Source organism: Sinocyclocheilus anshuiensis, unplaced genomic scaffold (assembly GCF_001515605.1).
Source record: "Sinocyclocheilus anshuiensis isolate Anshui unplaced genomic scaffold, SAMN03320099.WGS_v1.1 scaffold299, whole genome shotgun sequence".
NCBI classification, from domain to species: domain Eukaryota; kingdom Metazoa; phylum Chordata; class Actinopteri; order Cypriniformes; family Cyprinidae; genus Sinocyclocheilus; species Sinocyclocheilus anshuiensis.
The window spans coordinates 471,482-482,514 of record NW_015552565.1 but is presented as its reverse complement, the minus strand read 5'-3'; the positions used below and the strand labels follow the sequence as shown (position 1 = coordinate 482,514).

The following is an 11,033-nucleotide window of genomic DNA, read 5'->3' as shown; positions in this document are numbered from 1 at the left end:
ACTTCGCGCTGTGGATCGCCAGATCGGCTTTCACCGTGGACGAAGCGGAGTTCAGCCCGGGGTCGTCACATGTGGTTGCCGCAAGCCCGCCGGACGCTCCTTCATCGAATCCGCCGGCCGCACCGTTTTCAAGCCCGCCTGCCACCGCTTACTCTAGCCCTCCGGCCTCCGCTCACTCTAGCCCGCCTTGTGTTTCGTTGTGAAAGCGAAACTACTTTGTTCGGTCTTACAAAAGAGGACACGACTAGAAATCAATGGTTAAGTTGTATTTACAACACTGTTCCAGAACAGTTCAACCCAAATATTAATTTGTGTGCAGCACATTTTATGGAGGACTGTTTCCTGATCCTGGTAGAGTAGACTACAATGCCAGCTGTTCTGATTCACAGACTGTAAGTACGTTTTAATTTAAAGAATTTGCCACTGATGATTCAAACACGAGTTTTGAGCAGTGTAGAGTAGCGCTTGTTGTTTGTCATTTCTCCGATCACAAATGCAGACATGGTTTTATGTTACATGGCACGATGCAACGCAGTGTATAAAAAGACAGTATAAGTCATTATAAGCCGTAATTATGTCCCCACTGGATGCAACAAATGCCTCGTTTATAATGGGTTTTCATGTTTTTCATATGACCCCTTTAACACTGTTGCCGCGGGCTGTTTTTCATGTCTGCGGGTTGAAGCGACCCCAATAACGTGATATTTAGCCCCTGGAATGCGAATTTTACTGGAGGATCATGCAACTGTACATGTCTGTAACTAGGCAGATAAACGCATGCAGTCACTTCAGAATTAACTTTAAACAACTGCTTTTTCACCAAAGACAATACTATAATTTAAGCTTGAACGATAAATCATAATATAATGTAAGCAATAAGCACATTATATTCTATATTTATGTATAATAGTATCTTTTAGATTGCATGGTAAATGATTCATTCATTACAACATATTTCCAAATTATGCCGACACACACTCTGATTAAGATTTCAGTATTTAGTCTTTCAAACTGACTAATATTAAGTTTTTATTTTTTTTCAATTATTTATTTTCAATTCCTTCAACTTTGAAGTGCCCTGTAAATTGCATTAATAATATCTACCTTTTACCTTTGTTCATTGTTACTGTTAATATTATAAATGTTAATATTAATTATTTCTTTTGTTTTTATTTGCTCAAAGTTTGATAAACTGATCCATTATTTGCAGGTGAGGTCTGTAGAAAATGTTGAAATTGTTTTAGTGCTTGTGCTAGAGTCATAGTTAAAAGCTATGTTTTGTCTGCAATAAAATGAAAAAGAAACACACACACACAATAGGCCTACTTTATTATTTTATAATATAGTGCGCATTGAGTCAGCCTAATTGCTGCTGCGGTAAAGTACAAAAAAATGCTTGAAATAATTCATAGCATATAATTCATAGTCATAGCAGCTTATTAGTCACAAGCCTCTTTAGTCAAAGTGCTCATCAAATATCAAAGTCAATTCATTACCAGTGTTTTGAAAGTAAAACACACACACACACACACACACACACACACTGAAGGCAGTAATGAATGCTGATCAAAAGCTTGACTTTACTTTAGTGACATCAAAATGTTCTGTTTAATTAAATCTGAAATACGCTAGAATTTGTTCTCTAGAATATGCACTTTTAACATGAACTTTACTGTTAGAAATACAACCATATCTGACGGGTTTGGTTACTTGTCTCTCTCTCACTCTTTACAGTAAATATGGGTATGGGTGTTTTTTAAATCAGGATAGGTTAAAAGGAATTATTCTTATAATCTTTATCAGAACAGATTTGGAGAAATTCAGCATTACATCACTTGCTCACCAATGGATTCCCTGCTGTGAATGGGTGCCGTCAGAATGAGAGTCCAAACAGCTGATAAAAACATAATAATAATAATAATAACAACACAATAATCCACAAGCAATCCACATGAATCCAGTCCATCAATTGATGCCTTGTAAAGCAAAACACTGTTGTCTCGTCTGAATCCTGCAACAGGGGATGGACTTCTTCACAGGTGCAAGCATTACTATGGATTATAGACTTGTATTTTAAAGTAAAAATGCCTTAATGATGGATTTTTTTTCTTATAAGCTGTTTTTCGCTTCACATGACATTAATTGATGGACTGAAGTCATGTGGATTACTTGTAGATTATTGTGATGTTTTTATCAGCTGTTTGGACTCTCATTCTGACGGCACCCATTCACTGCATAAGATCGATTGATGAGCAAGTGATGTAATGCTACATTTCTCCAAATCTGTTCTGATAACAAAACAAATTCATCTGCATCATCTACATCTTAATATGCATTATACAGAAAATAGAAAATTCAGTTTAAAATCATTTTATATAGAATATTTATCACACTGCAGTGCTCCTTTATCACTTCCATGCCAAATATAATCATAGATTATATTAATATGCTTAAAACCTTATGGGCATTAAATCACAAGGCTGTTTTGGTAATGCCACTGACCTCAAAAATATTAATTAGCCGAAATGAAGAAAAATTATGTCAAGTGTTTGTTTGGCGCGTAATTGAATGTATGGCTGAATGCCTGACGTGCGTGAACACAGGTACCGGTAGTCACATTGGAGTCATCAGTAATAATTTAACACTGTAATAACACTGTGCCTTGTGCGTCAGCGCTCAACTGCAGGAGACAAACACCTTTTCAAATAACACACTAAACAGTCGCATTAGGTTTCTAAGGTAGGATTACATTTACAATGGCTGATAACCTTAATTGCAGCAGGGGTAACTGCTCCAGCGCGCAGGAAGCGTTTGGTTTATCCGAGGGACACTTTGCGCTCGTGAAAGCTGCAGTTCTTGGGTGCATTTTCGTGCTGGCATCATTTAGCAATTTATTCCTCCTCCATGCCCTTTGGAAAAGACGGAAAAGACGTACTCGAACTCAGCTGTTTCTTCTGCACCTGTGCCTGGCTGACCTGGTGGTCGCTTTCTTCCAAGTCCTGCCGCAGTTATCCATGGAGATTACGCACCTGTTCAAAGGCTCAGATCTGGTGTGCAGAGCAGTTAAGTATCTTCAAGTGGTCGGGATGTTCGCGTCCACGTATATGATCGTGGCCATGACCATAGATCGCTATCACGCGGTCTGCAAACCCATTGCGTCGTTCTTCAGGGGGTCTTTCCGCAGGTATGTTGCCATAAGCGCAGCATGGCTCATCTCCCTGGCGTTCAGCGCTCCGCAGATGTTCATCTTCTCTCTCCAAGAAGTTGAGAAGAATGTTTTCGACTGCTGGGCGACATTTATTGAGCCCTGGGGAGGCAGAATATACATAACGTGGATCACTCTATCCGTGTTTGTTCTGCCAGCCGTAATCTTGATGTATTGTCAGATAAAGATTTGCGCAGGGATCTATTTCAACATGAAGAGGAAAGCCTTGCAGGGCAGCACGGGTGATGGGCGCTCCAGCTCTAAAGGGATATCAAGCGCAATTATGAAGACTGTCAAAATGACTTTCATTATCATCCTGGTGTACACCCTCTGCTGGAGCCCATTCTTCGTGGTCCAGCTCTGGTCAGCTTGGAGTCCAAGCAGTGCGCCCACGCAAGGTAAGTCAAAGTAGCTTGACTTAGTAAAACATTTTTCGATACAAATTATATTATCAGTTTAACAATGAGTGTAAAAATGCACTGAAAAACAAGACGGCAAGCAAGAACTCCACTGGTTTGTGTAAAACTTGATAATCATGTTTTCAATATTATATTTGTAAATATATAAGACACATTTCCCCCCATTATTTTTCTAAAACCTTTCTTTTTATGTTCAGGTTTAAATGCATTTAAAAAAATATGAACTATTTTTAATAAGGAACTGTTTTTTGAATGACAGGTTTTGTCCTCATCTGTCCACAAATCAGCAAATATTACATATAAAAGTGCAGAATCTTTAATACTTTTAAATACGGTCATAAAATATTCATAAATATTTCTACATATTTTTTTTTAATCCTTTCATTGTATAATCAAATTTAAAAAGCATACAAATGTAGAAATATGTTAATAAGGAACTGTTTTTATATGATACACTATATTTAGACAACGATGAATAAAATAATGCCCCCTATCAAATAATAAAAAAAAAATAAAAACGTTTGTCTCCATATACTGGTATATAACCACATGGTTACAGTGTGGTAGGTAATATTTAACTCTTATGATAATAGATGTGACTAAAGGCCCATTAATGTGTATAAGACATCATATATGTGTATATGATTACTCACAACCATTTTCTGTTGTGGGAATTATCTGTCTCGCCACTTGTCAGTAATTCAAATTTATACAATACAAATTCAAATAGTTTTGTCATATTATAAGCTCCATAGTCTCCCCTCAGCTGCAGATAGCAGATACACATTGGCATTAGTAAAACATTCATTAGTAGCTGACAAAAGACCTGATCAGATTAAACCAAATCATGTGTAGACAGATGGTGCACACAGGCAATATTTTTGCACAGAGAACACAATAGGTTTCAAGTTTGAACACTTCCTATGTGTAATTTGTTATTTTGTGTGTAATGCAGTCTCATCTGTCCTACAGGGCCAGTGTTTGTCACTATCATGCTCCTCGCCAGTCTTAACAGCTGCACAAACCCATGGATCTACCTGTACTACAGCTAGAACCTCATGGCCACTGATCACCCACCATTCCTGCTGTTTAAGAGTGCATGAATATGGTCTCAGCATACACTTAAACACCAGTTTTCCTGCTTTTTCAATAACTAAAATGATTTTGGTTATGGAAAGTTGCTGCATACTTTGGCATGGTCATTTGTTTCTATTTAAAAAAAAAAAGAAAGAAAGAAAAGAAAAAGAAATAGACTGTTTGTACCACTAAGAGGATGAAAGAGATATGTTCTCTTTCACTGTTGCATGTACAACGTTTTCAATGTAAGTGTAGATATTCACATACTGAGGTGTGAATCACATGTGATTAAAGTAATGTTATTTTCCATTCCTCATTGAAATGAAAATACAAAAGCCTGTGTATGAAAAGTTCTATAGGATTAAAATTATGTGTGATGGTTTCCATAGTCACTGTGTTGCTCTCGTACTTTCACACACACAAATTTCTTTGTACTGCAAAGCCTGCTTTCTGTGAAAGTAACTGTGTAGAGAATGCCTTCACACATTTTGAATTTCATTTGAGTACTTAAATAAAGTGAATTAAAAAGTGAATGTTCCTTTACTAAAAAAAACCCAGATTCATGCAAACTTCGGTCAAGATTTTCAGCAATCAGATTCATAATCATATTTCCCTCCAGAAATTTCTATGCTTCGATTTCCCTCTGTTCCCATAAATAATAGAGCAATATTGAATATATAATGCACCTGAATAGTTCTTCACACATTTGTACACTAAAAACTGTGTCTTTTGTGGGTTTAATTATTCTAAAAATAATGATTTTTAAATATTTATTTAGTTAGTTAGGCCATAATTGTGCACTTGTAGCATGTTTAAAAAACGGAATCCCATTTATGCACCAAAAAAGAATAGACGTCATTTGAAAAACAATTAAGTAAATTAACTCACAAAAGTGTCTTGGTTAATGTGCTTAAGTTACAATAGTAAAAACATGTTTAAAAGCATCTAACCTTTATGCAACTGCCAAATGACACAACGTAATTGATTTGCCTTTTCACTGCACAAACTCTGTTTGGATTTGAGGCAAAATGGAAGCCTAAGGCAACTGTATACAAGGTAGCTGTTGGGAAATGGAATTAGAGCATTTAGAGGCTGATAAAAAATGGTGGAGACCATTGTAGCCAAAGAGCGGGAGGGAAGGCAGAAGTGAGAATAAGACTTATCAAATACAATACGGTGTAAATTACATCATTTAGGAAATTGCCTCTGAAAAATATGAGCAATAAGATAATTAGATTGGATAATATTACAAAAACAGATTTACTTTGAAATTAAATAGACCAGCATCATAGTACACAAAGAACAGTGACGATACGGTCTGACCTCCCAAACAAGACAAAGTCCTGATACATTCAAAGAACTGCACTCGTAGATACTAATGTCATCCAAACACTTAAGAGTTATGCTGATCAATAAAATTGTACAATTTCCCTTAAAAGAAAAAATTTTAGAAGGTCACTTGAAATGTTTCAAAGACTGCATTTTGTATGTACTGCACCATTAAAACGGTTATTAAGGTACCTCACGACATAAGCACCAATCTTTTTCTCCATCAACAATTCTCCCTCAAAATTTGCATTGCTTTTTACTGTTCATAACCCTGTTATTTACTTTAGGTCACAGCCATACCAAATGAATAACTATTTTTAAGCTCCCTCTGCCAGTCTGTGAATGAACATCGCTATAACAATGAGGTGACCTCTGTCACACTGACATGCATGTGTGGAAAGAAAGACAGGCCTAATTAAATCCATTTCACACACTCACACTTCTACGAAGCCACAACACAAACACAAAACATATTTAGAAGTCTTACTGACAGGTACTAAAATAAAAAGCTTTAATATCTTATGAGTGGAGGACAACGTGTTTTTATAATTAATTCTGGTAAGCAAGTACCACATCTCATTTAGCTAACATGCAGTTTGACATTATACCTATATTTAAAAGCTTTATACGGCACCACTGCTGATTTTATTTGGATTCACAGACTTTTTTGTCGGCTGGACCTCTGTGATGTAAAATATTTACTTATTTAATATTTCAATAATAAAGTTAATATTTCAATAATTTAACAACCTATTTGCATGTTGCATGTTCTCTGATGTTGGTTAATGATCACTTGATGTGCAGGTCAACACCTACATTTACATTTAGTCATTCAGCAGACGCTTTTATCCAAAGCGACTTACAAATGAGGACAATATAACCAATCAAAACCAAAAAAGGGCAATAATATGTAAGTGCTGTGACAAGTCTCGGTTAGCCTAACGCGGTACAAGCAAGGGTATTTATTTTTATTATTATTCTTTTTTATAATAAATAAAAAGTAATCAAGAAGATAGAATAGGAAAAGAATAGAGAATGCTAGTGTTAGAAGCTTTTTTTTTTTTTTTTTAAAGTAAACGTAGTAAGAATAGAAACAGAATAGAGAGTGAAAGTGTTAGAGGGTTTTTTAGAATTAGAATAGAGAGTGTTAGAGGGTCAAATGAAGATGGAAAAGATGTGTTTTTAGTCGTTTCTTGAAGATGGTTAAGGACTCAGCTGCTCGGATTGAGTTGGGCAGGTCATTCCACCAGGAGGGAACAGTTTATGAAAAAGTCCATTAAAGTGATTTTGTGCCTCTTTGGGATGGCACTATAATGCGCTGTTCACTTGCAGAACGCAAGCTTCTAGAGGACACATAAGTCTAAAGTAGTGAATTAAGGTAAAGGGGTGCAGAGACAGTGGTGGTTTTGTAGGCAAACCTAAAATGTAAAAAAATAATAATAATATTTTTGTATTTTAAAATTATTTAATTATTTTTTACATTTTTATTATTTAATTATTAGCTTTTCATCAATTCACAAACCCTCAGCAGTTCCCTCACGAAATAGGTTTACAAAAACCCTTATTATGGGATAGGTAATTAATGTCCATCTTTAAAAACATACAGAGTCTTCTACTTTTTGTAGTTCTCTAATCTTTTAATAAAGGTTTTTTATGTCAATGCAAATAAATAAATAAATAAATGGGGAAAAAATGTTTCCAGAACCCAGTCAACTGGGAAAAGTGAGATTCCCTTTCGAACGGTCTCTCCCGTTGCGTAACACGCTATGGGGAAACTCCTCTGAATACTGAAGCCTGATTTGTTCATGTTCGTGTAGCTGCACGAACCAATGGTGCTTCAACCCGCCAAAAAATCAAAGCCTGGACTCTGACAGTGGCCAAACGTTTGTGCTCGCTTTCCAGTTCCCCGTCTAACTCCGGGCAACGGAAGTGCTGCTCATGCTGGGCCTGTCCTTCCCACTCAGTGCGTGCCCAAGCAAATTAACGCTGTAATAGCGGACATACTTACTCAAAAGAGCAGTACCGTGAATATCAGTTCCCCGCCCATCCCTGATAATTCAACGGCTAGCAGCTTCATTCAGATTTGGGACTTCACATCTCCTCAAGAGGTTTCCAGAGGATGCTAGGCCTCATGTCAGCCCCCTCCTCTGTGATTCCTCTTGGCCTGCTTCACATGCGGCTCCTCCAATAATGGCTCAAAGTCCATGTACCATCCCACGTTTGGCACCTGGGATGTCAAGGTAACCCACCGCTGCAACAGGGCTGTGGGTCCTTTGAAAATCCCTCACCTGTTTTAGTCATCCAGAAGAAAGGTAGTCACGACAGATGCCTCCAACTTGGGTTGGGGAGGACTGTGTGAGGGCAGACTGGCGTTCGGCTCCTGGTCAAACCTGAAGCAACGCTTGCACATCAACTGCCTCGAAATGATGGCGGTTTGAGGGGGCACCACATCCTGGTCTGCTCAGACAACATGACGGTGGTAGCCTTTATAAATCACCAAGGCGGTCTCAGGTCACGCTCCCTTTACAGAATGGCTCGACGCCTCCTTTTATGGGCACAGTGCAACCTCCTCTAGCTGAGAGCAGTTCACGTGCCGGGCAGACTGAACCAAGGAGCGGACATGCTGTCCAGGGGCAATGTAGCAACAGGAGAATGGAGGCTAGGGCCCAGTCTACGAGATGCCTCTACGCCCTCAAATGGTCAGTCTTTTCTAACTGGTGTGCAGCATGGAATGAGGACATGTCCTCTTGTGACATGTCATCTGTGTTAACCTCTCTGCAAGAGCTGTAAGATAAGGGGCGCACCCCTTCCACGCTCAAAGTATATGTGGCAGCCATCGCGGCAAATCATGCTTTCATGACTGGCCACTCAGTCGGCAAAAATTACCTTGTCATTAGGTTCCTGAGGGGAGCTTGGAGCTCGTCCTCCTTGCCATCTACTTTTGCCAGATTTTATAATTTAGACATCCCTGCTCTTCAGGCATGGATTTTGTCTGCCTAATTTACCTAATCCTCTTAGAGGAGTTTATTTATTTTGAAGACCCCAGCCTGCTGGCTTGGGTCTCGTGATTGGCTCATGCCTTTTAGGAGCCCTCATTACGGGTACTCCGGGGCTGGGCTCACAGAGCGACTTCGTTCTGCACTTGCTTATAGCACGACGCTATTGGATGCGTTCTGTTCGAAAGAGAACGCTCTGGTTACTGACCTAACCTCGGTTCCCTGAGATAACGGAACAAGCGTTGCATCACCTGCCATGCTATAAGGCTGCATGTGAGTCGATGACTGTCGAAAGATTCTGATGAAGTGGCACTCAGAGCCGACTTATATAGCAGTCAGCTCCACCCCTTTTGGCAGGCTGAAGCGCCATTGGTTCGTGCAGCTAGCCTAAATGAACGTGAACAAATTAGGCTTCAGTATTCAGAATAAACAGGAGTTTCCCCATAGCTTATTACGCACCACTCGTTCCCTTATCTCAGGGAATCGAGTTTATGTCAGTGACCGGAGCGCTTTTGTTAATTCAGGAATTTTCCTCAGACCCCCCTGTCTGTCTGAGACCCAACTTTGAGAAATGTTAGAATGCACTCCTTATTGTAAATGACCAAAATGTAAACGTTACCACACTATTACCTCGACCTCCTTATTGCCTACATGGCCATGAAATTATTCATTAAATTATTGTTCGTAAAATCCCCTTTTTTTAACTAAACATTTACACAAAAAACAAACAAAAAACAAATGTTAGATGTGCAATCGCCCTGCAAGTTTTTTTTTTTTTTTACTGCATTACTTGTCATCAAACGTTCAATCTACTGAAACATGTCGTTCAAACCGGAAACCGTAGCAAAACGGTGCACACCGGTTTGAGCTTGAACTTGCCCCTGTTTTTTCCAGGGTGGAGTTGATGACCTGATGCTGACGTCATGTGATGTGACCGCTCTGCTGGAGAGAGAGAGAGATATCAACTTGGGGGTCTTTCTTTTTTACTAATGTGTGATTATAAGACTGAGAAATTGCCAGTGACGCTATCTGCCTTTCATGCTCAAGCTTTGTTGGCTTGGAAAAATGACAATGTTAGAGACAAACATAGCTTATATAGGCAGGACCCTAATGATCCAAATGGAAGCAGGTGCCAGCAATCATCTCACATGTTCCAAACAAGATAAAAGAAATCTGTTTCAAAATATTTCATAAATTCTATCCTGTTAAACATTTTCTCAGTAAGTTTAAGAAGGATATTGATGTTAACTGCTCTTTTTGCTCTTTGCACTTGGAAACTGTACCCCACATCTTCTGGCACTGTAGTTATGTTAAAAAGTTATGGTATGATGTCTCTATGTTTATCAAAGAAAAGGTACTCTTTAATTTTAATTTGCATTTTGAAAATGTAGTTTTTGGATATTTTAATTATGATAATGTAAATAACGAAGTTTTTGTTATTAATCTGCTTATTTGCCTCACACTGCATGACTCCAACATAAAGCTCTTGCTGTTTGCAGATGATCTGGTTCTGCTGTCTCCAACAGAAGAGGGTCTACAGCAGAGCCTAGACATCCTGCACAAGTTCTGTCAGACCTGGGCCCTGACGATTAATCCTAACAAAACTAAAGTACTAACATTCCAGAAAAGACCCAGAGTTCAGGGAGAGAGACATAACTTCACCCTTGGTGTGACCAAAATTGAAAATGCCACAAACTACACATACCTCGGGCTGAAGATAAATGCAACTGGGAAGCTAAATTTGGCTGTGAATGAACTGAAAGAGAAAGCAAGAAGGGCCTTTTATGCCATCAAAAAATCTATCCAAATTGAAATACCAATTAGAATCTGGCTCAAAATATTCCAATCAGTCATAGAACCTATTGCATTATATGGCAGTGAAGTGTGGGGTCCTCTCCTAAATCACGAATTCGAAAAATGGGACAAAAATCCGATTGAAGCCCTGCATGCTGAGTTCTGTAAGAGTCTCCTCAGAGTACAGAGGAGCACACCGAACAACGCCTGCAG

General features: G+C 38.6%; 1 protein-coding gene across 1 annotated transcript; it reads left to right on the top strand.

The window, feature by feature from the left end:
* Nucleotides 1-2,756: 2,756 nt before the first annotated feature.
* Nucleotides 2,757-4,676, top strand: LOC107664848 (arg8-vasotocin receptor-like). The gene is made up of 2 exons (XM_016455526.1): nucleotides 2,757-3,603; nucleotides 4,597-4,676. Exons 1-2 carry the CDS (start codon nucleotides 2,757-2,759, stop codon nucleotides 4,674-4,676), a joined length of 927 nt encoding a protein of 308 aa, XP_016311012.1.
* The last annotated feature ends 6,357 nt before the right edge of the window (nucleotides 4,677-11,033 follow it).

What these genes read in the sequence shown, in the direction of transcription:
- LOC107664848 (XM_016455526.1), top strand. Translation starts at nt 2,757, where the DNA reads ATGGCTGATAACCTTAATTGCAGCAGGGGTAACTGCTCCAGCGCGCAG. An exon ending in AAGCAGTGCGCCCACGCAAG is followed by an intron (nt 3,604 to 4,596) that starts GTAAGTCAAAGT and finishes TCTGTCCTACAG; the next exon opens with GGCCAGTGTTTGTCACTATC.